General features: G+C 41.1%; 1 protein-coding gene across 1 annotated transcript in view; it reads right to left on the bottom strand.

Annotated features, from left to right (window-relative positions):
* Nucleotides 1-17,884, bottom strand: part of EXO1 (exonuclease 1) — a 41,145-nt gene that overhangs the window by 10,670 nt on the left and 12,591 nt on the right. Inside the window, exons 5-11 of the mRNA XM_019527626.1 lie at nt 16,942-17,154; nt 14,988-15,175; nt 13,392-13,488; nt 11,908-12,124; nt 11,011-11,254; nt 3,005-3,491; nt 1,287-1,391 (exon numbers count right to left, since the gene is read on the bottom strand). Coding sequence (XP_019383171.1) covers nt 1,287-1,391; nt 3,005-3,491; nt 11,011-11,254; nt 11,908-12,124; nt 13,392-13,488; nt 14,988-15,175; nt 16,942-17,154 — 1,551 coding nt within the window. The remainder of the gene's footprint in view (nt 1-1,286; nt 1,392-3,004; nt 3,492-11,010; nt 11,255-11,907; nt 12,125-13,391; nt 13,489-14,987; nt 15,176-16,941; nt 17,155-17,884) is intronic.

Below are 17,884 nucleotides of genomic sequence, written 5' to 3' on the forward strand. Positions count from 1 at the left end.
CTTTTTTTTTTTTTTTTTTTTTTAAAGTGTTTTCTACAACTTGGTTCAATACCATCAACATCACCCAAGGTAGGAATATCATCACAGACAAGACTCCAAGATCTTAGAGTGCCTGCTAATTTATATAAACTCATAACAATGATACATGAATTAAAATTCAGAATTTTTATAATTTCCTAGCCAGCACTTGCACATTATCCCAAACCCCATTAATCACTTCACTCCACTGATGAGTAAAAACATTACCGTACTAGCTTTAAAAGGACACAAATTTCCTAGAGTTTCTTGGAGATATAAGTATCTGTAGATCTGTATCCCAAGTACTTTAGTTTAATGTATTTAGCCTCACAAAAGGTGTCGGTAAAGCAGGAGATTCTTAAATGTTTCCATTTTACTGATGGAGCATTGAGACAAGAGATTGATTTCCCCCCAAAAGTCACATAAGAAGTCTGGAAAACAAATCAACTACACCAAGATCTCCCAAGTCCATGGTTATTGGCCTAGCAATTCTATTGCTCTTCTTGAAATATGAAAAAGACATTTCATATTTTAACGAAATAGTACATGTTTTATTTTTACCGTAAGAAATAGATTAAAATAATTAAAAGGAAAAGTTCAAATTCTTTACACCAAAAACCAATAAATAACCACAACGTACAAGGAACACATGCATGCTGCTACACTCTTAAACTTAGGCGCACATTTTTTTTTTTAGTGATTATTAGTCTCTTGCTAAAAATTTATATTGTTAAAATTTAATTACAACTCTTTGAATTAGGATTGAATTAGGTTCTGATTAAGCGAAGGCTTATAAAACTTTTCTGGCCAAAGAAATCTTATTAGTACTTTTCTAGCCACAAGGTGGGGCTGGGGGGACAAAGACAGGCACACACACTACTAGAAAAACTGACTGTGGGCCCTAGTTTCTAATGTGGCTTCATTCCTGCTCATTAAGGCATGGCTGCAGCTTGTGATATACAAGAACTTAATATAAGTGTCCTGTACTTAAGCAAAAATATATAAATAGAAATGACAAAAACTGCAGGCTTGTTATTGGTTCTAAGCACAACTGAGTTAAAACTAGTTCTTTTCTTTCAGTAGTTTCTGTATAAACATCTGTAATTAAATGTTAGAAATGCTGACCGATGAATGCATGTTGAATGTACAAACATGCTTGAAACTCGTCCTAATAAAGTCTTCAAAATAAGCAATTATAAGAATTTAAATGTAGCTAGATGGACTTCAAACACAGTGGAACACGTATTAAAATTAAAGAAACACTGTACCTTACTCCTTAGGACTGTATTTTTTCTTTCCATACACGTAGTAGAAAATGGGGGTGAACTCTGAGAATGTGAATCACCATCAAGCTTTAAGCTGCAGTCAAGTTCCTTTGAAGAGACAAACAATTATCTTGCATCACTCAAAATGGACTTTCCCATAGTGATCACATATGTGCATGTATGATTATACAACATAGTCTAAACTATATGTAGCGGGCTTGAGCAATTAAAAAATTACCCAACAGGCACAGAGGGCTGTTAGTCCTTCATACAGATCTCACCCATGGTCAGTGTTGTGCCATTAGAAGCCAGAAAACCAAATCCTGTTAATTTCAAGGCCACTCTCAGTGGTGGTAGGGCAAGCGTGGCTGAAATATGGCAGGCGGGCCATATCCAGCCAGCCAACTGATCCTATCCAACCTGCCAGCAGCCGGAGGAGAGAGCACTGTGCTCCATGCTGCTCTGCTGTTGCTGTAGTCAGGCAGTATGCAGCCTACTTCTCTCTCCCCTCCCTGCCCCCGGCTTCCTTTTGGGACTGCACAGCTACAGTGCCAACAACGCAGCTGCTGGCTCTGCATGGGACAGGGCACAATGCAGCGTGACAAGTAGCTGTCCTACCCACCATGATGAACCACTGCTGCCACAGCGCTGCTAGTCCATGGTGGCCACGAGGTGGGGAAATCTCTTATCATGGCAGCCACCCCTGACTTTCCTGGTGTGGTGCAGCAGCAGCTCATTGAGGCAGGCAGGACAGCTAATTGGCATGCTGCATTGTGTCCTGTCCCCTGCAAGCCAGGCAGCCACAGTGCCAGGACTGCACAGTGCCAACAGGAAGGCAAGGAGTGGGCAGAGGAGTCTGTGCGCTGTGTGGCCCTTTCCAACCTCAGCTGCAGAGCAGAGCAGCATGGGGTGCACTCCTCCCTCAGGCTCTCCGACCCCGTTCCACCTCCTGCCGCCTCAACAGCTCACCAAAACTCCTTAAGTGGGCCTTCAGCCGAACTAATTGCCCATTTTGCGTTGGGAGCATTCAGACAAAAAAATAGCCAGCCTTAATGAAGAGAAAAAGAAAAAAAGTCTACACTTAACAAAGCCTTTGAATAATAATATAACAGACCTTATTGAGGTGTGAACAGCTGAGCCCAGGCTGTTTCCACACAAAGTATAGAGCATGTTTGCTTTGGCTTAAAGCAATGTCATTAATATTGAAAGCAACAGAACTTGGCAAATGCCATTTGCAGGATTTAAATGGATGCTTGTGCTACCTAAATTGCTCATACTATATAGCCTGCAACATTTTTCACCATTTCAAAGAACTTTTGTGAGAATCTCTTTTTGTTTTTATCAAGTAAGGCTGTGTAAATGTACGTACGTAAGATGCTACTTCTCCTGTGACACGTGAAAGCAAAATGCAGAACTGTAAAATGGATCTGTATACTTGATTTGAATCCCTGAATGAGCAGTAGTGGAGAGCTGAAAGCATAAAACTCAAGCACTGACCCACAAACAGCCTTATGTAAAACTAATATACCAACTCAGGCTTTACAGATGTTGTAGCCTTGGAGTATGAATTTAAAGAGGAAAGACAGTTAGATACTTATCTGCTGTAATTCATCTGAACTCCGCACAAAGCACCGAGAGTTCTGAAAACTTAATTTAATTCAGAAAAATTTAAGCCCACAGACACAGTATAGCTGAATTAAAACAAAGGCTAGTTTTCTTACTTCTGCATCTGAATCTTTGTTAAACACCTGTGAAATTTTTGAAGAGTCCAAACTGCTTCCAGACAGCTCATAAGACTCCTGAGACTGAGAAGAACATTCCATTTCTGGTACAGGGCAGGATTCTTCATCCGATTCATCATGTGCTACATCACTTACTGTATGTAACCTAGCCATCTCATTCTCCCGGGAGACCATTTGGTTTTCTCTCTCTTTGTGAAATTGCTGTAACTGCAACAAGCCACTAGATGGGCTGGGAGTCCCAGAATTCTTTCCAAAGTTTCCAGACCAACGGAAACAACTTCTTTGCGTTTCTCCAGGGGATGGTAAAATAGTTCTTGTAAATTTTCCAGTCTCCAAAGACTGAGGAACGTGATCTTCTATATGTTTGAGTTCCTGTGCCGGACAGTCTAACTCTACTTTGTGAGATGGCTGGTGGACTTCCTCCTTTTCTGTACAATCAAACACATCCACAGGACTGCAGAAGAACCTAATGTACACAGAAAGAAAGATGAAGGGGAAGTTTAAAAAGGAAAAAAAAAAAAATCACTTATTTGCAAGCAAAAATTCCACCTACACAGTCAGCTAGTTATGTGCGCCCAGCAATTTCGATTTGAAATACTATTGCAGTTGTATGACTCATCTTTCATTCACCCCATTTGCTCAGTGTATGTAAGAACCGCGTTATTTTACCTTTCAGGGCAGTAGGAAGGGTCAACAAGAGTTAGTGCTGTTTTTAAGTGAGGGGCCATGGACAAGTGTTCATTTCTAGCACTGCTAATTTCTGGGAATTTTGCAGCATTAGAAATCCTATCAGGAGCAGGAGTGTACAGGCCTTCCAGCCTTCAGCTGCCCCCTCTTCCCTGCTTCCCACACATTGTAGAGTGACCTCAAATGCAGACTGGGGTTACCTCAGACTGGTAAAGACCGAGTAACAACTACTGCTTTATCCAGCTTGTTTTGAAGAATGCACAGGGAAGCTTTCTCTGGTGTTGCACTCCTCCCAGTCCCCTGCTGCTGCCCTCATCTCCCCTTCCATTTTCCTTAGATCAGGTTTACCCTGGTCTGCAGAAAACAGGGGAGCATTTTCCCTTCTTGCTCCACTTCTCCTGGGAGGAGTGGAGCAGCAGAAGTGTAAAATTGTCCTTGACCACACACGAGTTTTTCACACAGGAATTATCTTCCTTGTTGAAAGAGGAAGCTCTCTCTCATAGATCTGGTATGTTTTTTGTGGAAAAAGCTACATAAATGCCTGTATGCTCCCAGTTTCTAGAAGGTAAAAAGGCATTCCTCCTGTTAGAAATGCATGGCTTGTCCATACCCAGCAAAGCTAGGCTATAGTCATGCCCTTTTCAGAAAAAATGAACTTACATTCTTGGAAGAGACTGTATTTATTGCAGCTTAATTTGAAAAGCAGGCTACTCTCTAATTCTTGGCTAGCTCCTCCTTTTCTAATGTTGTATAGGTTGAGAACATCAGCTAGCTTTCTGCTTTTGTGATTAAAGGCACCTGCCTCAGGATTTAGGAAATCCAGTTCCCAGCTCTGCCACAAATTTTATTGACATTGGGCAAATCATCAAGGGCCAGGTTCAGTTTGGTCACATAGGCACCTCTTAAGAGGTAGCCCCAAGAAGACTATAACACTGGGTTAGGTACTTAGCTCCTACAGAGTCAATGAAGAGGGTCAGGTGCCTTGAAAAAGACTGTTTCTGATAAGACACTTGAGCTCCCTAGGAAGTGGGGAGCGAGAAGAAATTCCACAAGCCCAGGTGCAGAAAGCTAGCTGAAGCAAAATGTTAAATACACAACTGATCTGAATTTCACTTCTCCAAGGCACAGAAACCTGTCTCAATGCTGTACTTTAGGTCCCCCTGTTCACCAAGGACTTCAGGTCCCCCTGTTCACCAAAGTGCCTTGTCTCTCTCTGGAGGGTTGTCACTTAACTGGAGACAAACAGTGATTCTCACCTTTAGCATAATAGCTTAGTTTGAAAGAGGGAGAGACAAGTCTCATCTTCCACCTCCCAGGACAGTGCCCTACCATTGGCTATGGAACAATTTGGACTGGGGCACCCTCCACTCCTGTTGAAGAAGCAGGACCACTAACAGAAAAAAAATTCAGGAGTCATCATGGGGACAAAGAAAGGAAGCCTGACAATACCCAAGTGACAAGAGTTCTGTTGGAAGGGGAGAGATCCACACTATACTCACTATTCCTAAGACTGCTAATATACTTTACAAGTCATTGGTTAAAAAAGCCAAAACAACCCCCGCCCCCCAATAACAAACGAACAACAAAAAGCAAATAATTCTGACAGTGGGGACCAAAACCCAGTTTTCCCCTCTCCCACCTGAATGGTTTAGATTCTAGGCCAGTGGTTCTCAACTAAGTTGCTGCTGCACCTGGGGTGCTGCAAGATCCCCCTAGGAATGCTGCATTACAGCCACTGCTGCTGCCGCCAGGTAAAAATGTTTTGGGCACATGATGCACAGCTAGACCAAGAAGGGCTGTGGCATGCACATGCTTTCCTGCTTCATTAGGGTTGCTCTGATAAGCCTAAAAGCAGGCAGGGGAGCCAGCTTGTACCACAGCCCTTCTTGGTCCAGTCCTCTCAACGATCCTCCCAGAAACAGATGTGCAGGGCAGTCTGTACACCTGTTTCCTGGAGATGCTGTGGAGGGTCTGATGTGCACAAGGCATGCGGGGCACTTTTACATAGGGGCAACAGCAGCACCTGAGTTGAGAAGCACTGAGGTAAGCTGAGGCAACACAGCAACCAGGGTGCTGCCCAATTCAAAAGAGTTGGGGAAGGGTGTTGTGACCCAAAGGGTTGAGAATCAATGTTCTTCATTCCCTCATTTGCCATGTTTCTTTAGTGTGACAACTCTTGATTTATTGGCTGTCCAGCAGCCCTGCTTCTTCAACAAGAGGGGAGGAGGTTTTGCTACTGTGCAGTTGAGTACTTGAGAGAGGAAAGATAATGTGTTGCAACTCATTCAGACTATCATTAGCGGTACACCGATATATACATTGCATATTGGATCAGCACTGATAACAGGAAAATTAACATTATCGAAACTGGCTTTTTCTGGCCAATAATGTCACGTATAAATACCGCATGCATGCACACAACTGCAGCATGCACGTGGCTAGGAATGTTGCCCAGCAGCTTGGAAAGCTGCCTCCTGCTGAAAAATTACAGGGGGGGGAGCGAGGAAGGGGCATGAGGGAGGCAGATTAAGGCCCCCAGTGAGGGAGGGAGTGGGGCAGGCACTCCCCAGGCAGTGGGACCCCAGTGTCCTGCTCCCAGCCCTGGTTTCCTATTCACTGCCCTGGGTGGGCAGTGCCTGCCCCTGCCCTACTCCCTCCCTCACTGTGGGAGCCTCGATCTGCCCCCGCACTCCTCCCACCAAACTTATTGGCAGGAAGCTGCTCTCCAAGCAGCTGGGCTGTATTCCTGTAAGTCAGCTATTGGATTGGTATTGGTCAATATGGCTGGTTAATAATCGGCTATTGGTATTAGCCAAGAAAATCTTTATCAGTTCACCCTGAATGATTATAAATACCATGCTTTTAACTGAACTGACTATTTGGAGATGCCACAGGGATAAGATTCCTAGAGAAGTCTTGGCTGATTTCAAGAAATACCCCATGTCCATTTTGGATTGCAAAAAAAAGATTAGGCAGGGATCAAGTACATAGACACTCTACTTATTTTTCAGTAAGATGAAACCCATGCACTAGTACGTGGGGGAGCATTACAGTCCAAAATGAAAGGCCTGAATGAATGCTGTGGCCACTAGTAAGCGATTCATTCTGGATAACTTTGTAACATATGGCACAGACATACCAGCAAAGTACAACCAGTTAAGAACTCAGCAGGATCTTACCATGCCAGCTACTCAACAGGAACTCTGCACCTGCTCTTACCAGCAGGAAGTGAAAGCTAAGCAAGGGAATCTTAGCCCTGAAAAAACAGCCAAATGAATCAAAGAAAGAGGGCCAAAGTGTTGTGGTTTAGCCTTCATGTATGCAAGATGAAAGTCAAATAAATGGAGTTACAATGGAGCAGGTAGTGGGTGTATCTACACGTTCATTAAGGCACTGTAATTATGGTGCACTGAGTTTAGTCTTTGCTTGCCGCACTAATATGCAGCACAATAAGTCTACTACACATGACACTAAATGCGCAGATGCGTGGTAAATGCTTGCTAACTTAAGTCACTATTATATTGTCCACTGCTAATTTATCTGTACCCTTCAGCATCTATATTCCAGTAAATCCCAGTTAGACAGCTATGGCATCAATCTAGATATTTTCCTAGGGCTCCAATCCTGGAAACATGTGAACAACTGTCACATACTCCATGCGAGATCCTTTCAAGGGTGCTATGGGGTACTGTTCCCAGCCTTGGCCATTTTCAAAGGGACCTAGGCTAAGCTGCAGAAGTGCTGCTAAGCAGCCTGTTTCTGAGTAACCACAGTGTGAGCCTTTGCAGATGTGACAACTAACTTGGACAGCAAGCAAAGGAAACCAAATACAATTAAACAAAGCACAAGGCCTAAAATGAGAGAAGGGAAAACCATACATTAAATTATCTATATACACTATATCATAGTTTATCTTAAAGTAGTAGCAGTGGCTGATGTAACCAAAATGTATTACATGTTATATGGCTATAATAGGTATTTTTGTTAAAACGTTTATATAGTTTGTAAAATTAAAAAAAAGCCTGTCAGAAGACTACAAAATCAGATAAAGAAGAAACAAACAGCATTCCACAATGGGGAAGGAAAGGAGATAAGAAAACTCCCTCTTTCCCAAGGATATAAATCCCAACTAATTGACACCTTCCCAGTCCACAAGAGATCTTGTTCAGTCCCAAAAGTTTCAGTGAGCAAAAAATTTAAATAAAACCAAACCAAAGGTCATTTATTAAAATATTAGAACCAACCATCTATAAATATTGGGTATGGGCTGGAGGGAAATTTGGAAAATTCAGCAAATTCAAGACCTTCTGCCTATGTGTGTGCCACCGTCTTCCCACCTCTTGAGTCTCCCCAGCTGATATAGGCGAGAATCTGTGTTGCACTTTTGCAGATAGACAGATAAAAGTTTTCATGTTTTAAGGTGCAAAAAAAGGTTGGGCTGTAGAGCTGTTTCTGCCTTATCAGTAGCCTACCCAGGTTACTGTGATCTAGGTTACTGTACCACACAATGTTAGCACTGTTAGGTGTGCAAACAAATTCATAAGATAAACATACAGGCCACATCCAGATGAGCACAGCCATGAGGTAAGTGGTGCTGCAGACACATCTGCAACACCACGTACCACACATTCAGGTGGTTTCTGCGCTGCAAAGTAGCAGCATGTGGTTTGCAGGGCGGGGGGGAAGGAATCCCAGGGTCAAAAAAAAAAAAAAAAAAGAGCAGGGTGGCACATGCGGAGACAGCACGCACCGCCCAAAACTGGAGCCTGGCCAGCTGCAGCCACACTCCAAGTGGTAGGATCACCTCTGCCACAGCTTGGAAGGCCCCCAAGGACTCCAGGTAAGCTTACTGGGGCTAGCCCAGTGTTGGCCTCAGCCTCCCCTACCCCACTTGGGGTAACCTGGTGTTCCCCAGGGACAAGAAGCAGTAGCACAAGATGGGCTGCTGCTTCTTGTCCCTGGGGAAACAAATGTCTATGCTTGTGTGGACATGGCCACAAACGTCAAACAGGAATTCATAGCATTAAACACATTCTGACCTGCTTTGGTCTTTGAGTTTTTGGCAAAAGAAAATTGCTTTATTATATTTATGTAGTCAAAAAAAAAAGAGAAAAACTATGAGACGGCATTTTCCCAAGGATGCCTTGAGTCTAAAAAGGTTAAGAACCACTGATTTAAATGAGATGAACTGTCAACATCAATAGGACTACTTGAATGCATGCATTAAATGCATTCAGGATTAGGCCCTAGATTAGGGGTGGGCAAATATTTTGGCAGGAGAGCCACTTAATGAGTTTTGGTGAGTTCTGAAGATACAATTTCAACAAATTGTCGATGGGGGGGGGGAAAAAAAGAATCAAATCTTACGCTAAAAATGAGACATCTACTACAACATACTTTAACTTTATTTCAAAAAATATTTTTTGTCCTGATTTATGGGTTTTTTGAGTAACGTATATAGAGGCTGATTGCATGATGGCTCAATATAGTCTTACTCTTGTATGTGGTGCGGGGGTGGGGAAGAAAAAGGGGGCATAAGTGCAGCAGAGCTCATCCAGGTAATGCAGGTGTGGGAGTGATCCATCTCTCCCCGATCCAGTCCATGGCTGGCCTCTCAGTGCTTTGCATAAATTTGAGTCCATGTCACACACCTGCCTGTACCCACCCCAGCTCCAGCCCCGGCCACTACATAGAGGTTCCTGGTGGGGCTGCATTCCACCCACTCAGCTGCCTGCAGGTAGCTGCTCATTGCACTGGGTGGGCAGAGTGGGTGGAAACTGGACGGGAGCTTGAGCTGGAGCCCCTGGACTGGGGCAGGAGCTGCCCAGCTGCAGCTTCTCCCCCACCCACTGCCGCTTCCCTACTTTAGTTGCTGCCTGGAACAGCGCAACAGGGGCAGGAGGTGCAAGAGCCACTGAAGGCAGGAGGAAGCCAAGCAGTACCTGGGAAGCTGCAGCAGTGGCAGATGCAGCCCTGCCAGGAAGCTGTGCTTGCTGGCCAGGGCTGGGACCATCCAGCAGCTGTGGGTGAAAGCACAGCACTGGCTGTCCCAGGGTGAAGTGTGTGGGGCTCCTCTCATGGGCCAGACTCAATCAGTTAGTAGCTTGGATCCAGCCCATGAGCTGTATTTCGCCCATGCCTGCCCTACATCTTTTGACCCTCCGTTTTCTATTGCAAAATGAAAATTAGTACTTATAATACTTCTGCTAGATATTAGGATAACTTCATCATTAATCATGAAGAATTCAGCTACGGTTATTGGAACAAACTCATCTTAACTAATAGATAAATAGGGCAGGGACTGGCAACTTGAAGCCTGCAGGCTGTTTTAGGGTATTGGTGGCAAAGCTCAGCCTGGTGCATCATCCTCTCTCCACCCTGTGCAAGTCTCGCCCCTTTCCCCAGTGTCAGAGAAGCATCCCCCTGCCACTGAACTTCTATACAGCCAGTGTGGCACAAGCAAAGCAACGCCATTGCCAAACCTTTGGACAAGCAGTCAGAGTAGTGCAGGCAAAGCCCCCCCAGGCACTAGGCTGATCCACAGGCCAGAGCTAATAGCCTGTGAGCTAGAAAGCACATGGAGCCATAGGTTGCCAACTTGTCCTATAGCCTCTCAGAGATAAATGGATAAAAAGATAAGAGAGCAGAGAGCATAAAATAATACTGCATTAATAAATCTAGGTATTACATAATACCTTCCTCGTACAAATTCCAGTATTTAAGGACACAGCCTAGACTAATGGACAAGAGACTAGACTACAAGTTAGAGACCTGCATTCTATTCCTAGTTCCTAGGGTCATGCAGCAGATGGAAGTGGAACAATTTCACCTCTGTTGAAACAACTTCTCCCGCTTATCTTGCTACAACCACCTTTTAACTTTCCATTTGCATCAGCCATGTCTCACTCAGTTTGTACAGTGCTCAGCACAGAGTTTTCAGTGGGCACATCTGCGTATTCGTTAATGTGCTATAATTATGATGCATTAAGTTTAGTACCAATAATTACAGCTAACTTAATGTACTGTAATCAGTGCTACTGCGCAGCAGTGCTGCCACATGCTTTTTTCATGACACTAATGCACAGTAGACCATTTCACTGTGCATTAGCATGTTTTTTGCCAGCCACACTAATGCACAGTAGAATTAGTTTGTGGTGCCTTTGGCTTCTCATGTAGATGCACCCAGTTTCAGCTGAAGATCAAAAGCAAGAAAACTGAAAGGCTAAATTCTGAATATTTCATAAGAATTGAACTTGAACATTCTTATATTACTTATCAAAGTAGTGCTGTGAACTTGCCTGCTTCTTGTCCCTGGAACAACAATAGCATTACTGTCTTTGTTTTTCCTCTGCAGAAAGGAAGCAAATTTATTTCTAACTTTAGGCAGGGAGTTCAAGCTTTCTTTACTAACAGAGTCCCCCGAAGCATCAATCACTGACACTGCAGAGACCTTCTTCTGCGGTTCACTGTCCTCACTGTTTTCTTTCTTGGGTCTTTTTGAAGATGAATACTGATTCAACAGATCTCCATCTGACAGCTCCTCTAAAGAGAAACACAGTTTTAATTCAATTTCACATCGCTGTAGAAGCACCCACAGAATGGAGTTTAACTAAATTGAACATCATGCCACTTAGCACCATTTTAGATTTGTCAGAAGGTTAAGAGAAGGCTAATAGAGACAGTCAAATACGGATTTTTAACCCAATGTTAAATCAGCAAATTTAAACTTTGCTTGTACATGCTCTTTTACAAGCAGTGAACTACAAGTAAACCATTAGATAATATAGGAGCCACTGAATAATATTATTAGTAGTGATTCCTAAAAAGCAGACTAATGCATATAATATTTTACAAAACAGTGGTACAACCCAAGAGAGGTAAGGGGAAAACAATTTTATGATGAGGATAACAAAACTAAGAAAAGTATGCAAAACAAGATGAACGTGAGAAAATTAAAGTTGAACAAACAAGTTTATGTAAGATCCTGAAAATGAGAGCAAGGACCTTGAATTTGAAAAAGTAAGTAGGTTAGCAAAAATAAAAAAATACCGATAGATAAAAATCTATCATGTCTAATTAAAATTTGCATATAAAAAAATATGCCTGAGAGAGAGCACCCTCAACCTTATGCCTTCACCTCAAACAAATAGATGTTTGAGGTGTTCCCTCTTGATGTTTTCTGTAAAGAAACATACCATTTCTTGGTCTTTTGGCCAGTAGCAAACTGCTTGGAAGTTTAAGTCCTTTGAGACTAACTATCCTCTCAATGCCTTTGGTAGTTGTTTTCTCTGGCAAAGGCATGGTAAGCATCTTAGTGTCCGTATTATGACTAGGTTTATAGTCCCTGCTCCAAATACTGTTTAAACAGCCAGCAGCTTTCTCATTCCAGCCACGACTTCTTGGTTGAGAAGGCTATAAAAAGTTAAGAATAGAAAGCAAAACGTGTAGGTAAGTAGGTCAGTCAGTTTAGGTTCCCCCACTTCAGTGTATAATCAATATGTTCTGACATGTATACAAGTTAGTGGGAGACAGGGCTTCTCTTCAATGCTGCATTCTATGATCCCACATTTTCATATACTTTCCATACAAATTGTATATTTTGTGCTACCAAATCCACTTCCTTTCACTAAAGCATAAGTGATTTTGTATCTATACTATTCTGATATAGTCTGTAGAGTAAAATCTGTGCTTTGATTTTTATGACAAACTTGAGAGAAGTACTTTCCTCCTAGACTTAAATGACAAATATGAATCTCAACCATTTTAAAAAGGTTATTTTTATATTGGTTAATTCTGTATATAGACCCTTCATTAACCTTTACCGTTAAATGCATTTCTCTTTGTCTCAAACCAACATGGCTACAAAAATAGATCCACACAAAATTCCCCTTTTAAAGACAGCTCATTGAAATAAAACAAAAACACTAGCAAAGAAGCAACGGCTATTTTTTTCCCCCCATCAAATAATGGATTTTCCTGAAGACAGAGAAAAATTGCCTAAAACACAATTTGAGGAAACCCCTTTAAAATGCTTAACTCCCATTAATGTTTCTACACACATACCAATGTTTTCATAACCTAGAGCAGTGGTCTCTAAACTTTTTTGATCACACACCCTTATCGGCAAAAAATTTTGAGCACGCACCCCCAATATATGTATATTTATATAAATATAAATAGAAGTTATAATATTTTCTTCCTGAACCCCAATGGATCGTCTTGTGCACCCCCTGAGGTGCATGCACCCTACTTTGGAGACCACTGACCTAGAGCAGAAGACACATCTGGTGTTCTATTTTACTGGACAGTGGAAACAATGTTTACATTCATATTCATGTGCATACCTTTAAGTTTTCATAACTATTGGATTTAAAAAAAATATGGACAAAAATATTTAAATAGATTATGTATCACCTATATTTTAGGCTCTAGAAGTAATTGTCAAAGTCTTTAACTTGCAATCAGAAAGGGAAGAAGGGAGGAGGGAAGTTTACCTTCTCTGGCCACTAGAACTTGCCTGATATTTTTATAAACTTGTATACAATGCAAAACACATAGTACCATAGAACAACTTTCACCCCTTGAAACAGGTCTATATTAACATTCAGACACTTTATCCTATACAAAAAGTCAGATAGGTATCACAAACTCACTGTAAACATTAAGAACAAAATGTTACCTGTGAACTGTCAGGGTTGTAGTCATCAATTTGCTTCATAGTATTGACATCTACATTACCCAGAGCAATTTGAAAAGCAGTACTCTCACCAAAATGTCTAAGTCAACCACATAAGGAAGAATACAATGACATAAGAAGAACTACTTGAATATTTTACTATTTAGACAAAAAGCAGGCACTAGTAGGTCAAGTTAAAATTGCAGCTATCCTCTTCGTACATTAAAATGCTGTTAAACCTGGCTAGGCTGAACCAATTTGTAACTACACAGACATCCCCTCCAGGCTGAAGAAATGTAGGCACATGACTGCTGTGGCTCAGGCTAGAAGCCAGGGGGCACTAGAGCAGCCCTCCCTTCCCTTCCAGAATGCTGAGCTGAGTGGGGCGTGGCCAGGCCCCAGCAGGATTCTCCGATTAGGAAGGAAGGGAGGGAGGAAGGGGTTACCGCCGCTCCCCCCCATCCCGTTGCTGCTCATGACCAGGGAGCCAGCAGGATGTTGATAACAGAGCATTTAGTTACACAGCAGAGAGTTACACAGGGAGTTGACAGCATTTAGCAGCCCATCAGAAAACAAAAGCTTCTCTCATTAGTTCAACCTCTTCTTAAACAACTTTGTCCAAGGAAGGAACAAAGGAACCAGTTACTTGTTGATTAGCTCCAAAAAGCCCGAAGTGTACATTGTTATGTCTGCCTTTGTCCTGTCTGTCTTACACGGACTTTGCAGCATTAACCAGCATACCACATACTAGCTATGGTCTGCACTGTGGGGATGGAATCTCTGCTTAAGCAGGGAGTTGGGAGGGGGGGGGCAGGGGAGGAAGGGGAGCAGGAAGAAGCCAGGCAGATGCTGCTGTACCTATGGTCTTTGCCAGAGCTCCAGCCAGGGAGCAGTGTCGGGGCCAGCCCTGCTGGACTGGAGCAAAGAGCCCTGCCCATGGTTGCAAAGCACCTAGGATGCTGGGGGACTCTGGTTTAAACTTAAGCCAGGAAGGGATCCTGGATTGTATAAACCAATTTGACCCAAATCAGTTAAGTCTGATAGTACATTCAATCAGGTTTATCTCAAACTGGTTTTAGCCATTTTCAAACTGGTTTATGTGCACTGAAAGTCTGTTCTGTTACAGGTTTAAATCAGCTTCTGATCACTTAAACTGGTTTATGTATAATGTCTGTCCCTAGCCCAAAAGCTCAAAGAGGAATGTTAGTGCTGAATGCATTGCACTACTCAGGCCTCATGCAGGAGCAGCACTTGGCAGTCCACAAGTGTACACAGATGGCACATTAGAGGTCACAAGTGGACGCATTCAACCATTACTAGGAAGGAACAGGTAGAAGGAAAGTTGCATACCAAGGAAAAAAGAAATGGTCAACAACTATTTATAGCATCTTTGAAAATGTACTAAGATCTTTGGGTGGGCATAATGCTTAAAAAAAGGATGTTAGAAGGAAGATAACAGACTTCTCTTTTGCCAGACACTTATCAATCAGGACTCAATTGTACAAAGAAAAGAGGAGGGAAAAAGCACAATGGAAAGAAGGGGAAGAAATACCTTTCACCACATCATTTTCCCATGATTTTTCAGTACAGAAAGGATACTGCCCTGCATAAATTAATGTCTCCGGATCGATGTCATAATCATAGGCATTCAAAGGAACAAGTTTCCTTTTGATTGGGTCAAAAACCAATTGATAAAGGAATGTATTATTAGCTCGAATAAATCCCTCTATGTACTCTTCTGACACAGTTACGTTCATCTTAAGGTACTGCCCCATTTTCTTAATAACCTGTCAAGAAAAATAAGATGTTGCTTATTTCTCATTTCTAACCATATGAAAGTGGTTAGAAAAGAAAATACATATATGAGCAAATATATATTAAAATTACTGGACAAAGCCTGAAAGAGAGACAGCTAAGGCACATATTCTATCTATCTTTAAAAGCATGGAAAAACTGAATTAGGAATAACCTGTACATTCTATTTCACCTTCAAATCTGATGCTATTATCAATAAAACATTTCAACCCTCCACAAGGCTGTAGTCTTCAACAGATGCACAAGTAATAGGTACCCCATCATCATAAAGACTTTGCATTGAAATGTAAGATTGATGAAGTTAGGTATAACTAAATTTATCCTTTACTCCACCTTCCCTCCTCCCTCAACCACCCTCAAAACAGAAACATGATACTACCAGACAGCACTTAAACTTCAAGCTATTTCTCAAAGGAGAGAGTACCGACTCACTAAATATTTAACTATTTTTTCCAACAGCATATTTAGATACACTGATGTCGATTCCTATGAAATGAATAATTAATGCAAATACATGGACAAATTCAAAAGAATCCAAACTGTGAAACAGAAGAAAACTAAACTTAATTGATTTATTTTGACAGTATGTTTTCCATGTCCAGTCAAAGACACTCTTCAATGTAAAAATCACTTCATTAAGAATAACCTTTCAGTTTAGTATACTGTTGAACCACCCAGTACTTTTTCCTTAGTCTGTAGTTAGATTTATATGGAGCATCAATGTGTGACCAAGCTTAAAAAGAAAAATTTGCAACTTTAAAATTAAATTTAGTAGTATACCTTTCTAATGCTGGTTTTGCTGAATGGCATGATTGAGCAATGAGGAATTTAGGTTTCCTTTTTATTTTTAAGAAAGTTAAATGAACCAAGGCAAATTGTTTTGATACATACCTTATCAATACATTTTTGAAGTGTAGGGAAAAAAGATGCAGTTACTCTCAAAAAAAAGTCAAAATTAAATATGTGCTTGACTTCAAGTGAGTTAGTTATATCCATTGGATTAACTGGACCAAATGAAATGTTTTACTGCTTTATGGCCTAAGTGCCTCCAAAACAAGATTGTAAATTTTGACATTTCTCATTTTCTATAACCTCCTCCCGACCCTCATTTGTGATCATACAAACAGTCCCAAACTGACTGGATTTCCTATGTTGTCAGGTTTGCTTAACTTGTAAGACTTGAATCAGGAGCTGCCTTAACTTTAGTATTTTGCATAATGCCACACAGAGCCATGAAAATTATAGGAAAATAAGCTAAATGACTTTGAATGCAAAGGCAGGGAAAAAAAAAAAAAAAAGAAAGCAAGCAAACAAGCCATTTTTTCAAGCAGCTACTTTTCTTGAAGAACTGCTTACACTTTAACTAAGACGATTCAACTGAAACTAAATTAAAAGTTCTAAGCTGGTTCTTTAGAAACCCAACACAAAGAATAAATAAATGATAATTTAAAACAAAATCTCTTAGAGTTTAAAAAAATGTTTCCAATTACGATATATTCTTGAAGGGTTAGAATATTTCTTTATTTTTTTTCAAGTGCTAAGAGCTTAAACATAAGAGTGTTCTATCACACTGATATTTTACATGAAATACAAGTTCTACAGCAGTAGCTGAATATTTTTGGCAGTCTCAAAATCCAACAGTTTACATGCATACTGCACAAAATATTTACATATTTAACAGCATCACACACATATAAAGGCTTTAAAAAGCCTAACATCAAAAGTGAACAAATATTACCTTTATGATATCAGGATTGTTGGCTAATTTCAATAGCTTGCATGCTTTAGCTAACCCAATTCCATGAATTGATGGAAGGTAGTCACAGCCAGACAGAATGCACATATAGCGGAATTTTTCTTCTGTAAACACATTCCCAAGCTGTTTGCATTTTCCTAATCTGGCCTGATCAATCTCTAGCCCATTTCCAAACTTGTCGATTTTCAGGAACACCTACAGGGAGGGATGGAGAGAGATTTACTTGTATTTTTACACACTTTAAATGATTTGTTTAGTTTTATAAAAATACATTATTGCTTTGCCACTTTGTGGCATTTAATGGCCTAGTCCCAGAATTGTCTAAAATTTTAGAAGACATCAGGCATAGGTGAATTCCATAAAATTCAAACAGCAGAGGAACCATGTATTGGTGTACTTCAAAAAAAGAAAGAAACAATAAAAGGCTGCTTTTTGTACAAAAAAGGAGACCCATGGATAGTGTTTTGGGATGGTCTTTAGGAATGAGAGTTGCGGTCAAAACGTGCAAGTTTCCTAATCCAGAAGAGTTTACTTTTTTCAAAGCAGCCGAGCACATTTATGATACAGTTTGTACTCCTTTTCCTGTTTAGAAAGCACCTGCTACATTGTGAACAGAACAAAAAATATGTGTTTGTTTGTGGCGCAAGCTTGAATGCAACACTGATATCATGTTTTAGATCACAATCTCTGGGATGGGAAAAATAACAATATTTACAAGTGTGTGCAGTGCAGGGAATCAGTTTGTACGATGCCTTGAATATGTAGCAAGATAAGGGTTATATAATGCAATACCTTTTTACATCCAAAAGCTAAAAGATCTGAATCTTCTGTAATTATAGCTTGTACCAAGTTAGTTTTATTAAGATAGGCTAACTGGGCATCAGCTTCATATGGAGCAACAATGCAATCAACACCTTGGGCTCGA

Source organism: Gavialis gangeticus, unplaced genomic scaffold (assembly GCF_001723915.1).
Source record: "Gavialis gangeticus isolate Ggan-Ray unplaced genomic scaffold, GavGan_comp1, whole genome shotgun sequence".
NCBI classification, from domain to species: Eukaryota; Metazoa; Chordata; order Crocodylia; family Gavialidae; genus Gavialis; species Gavialis gangeticus.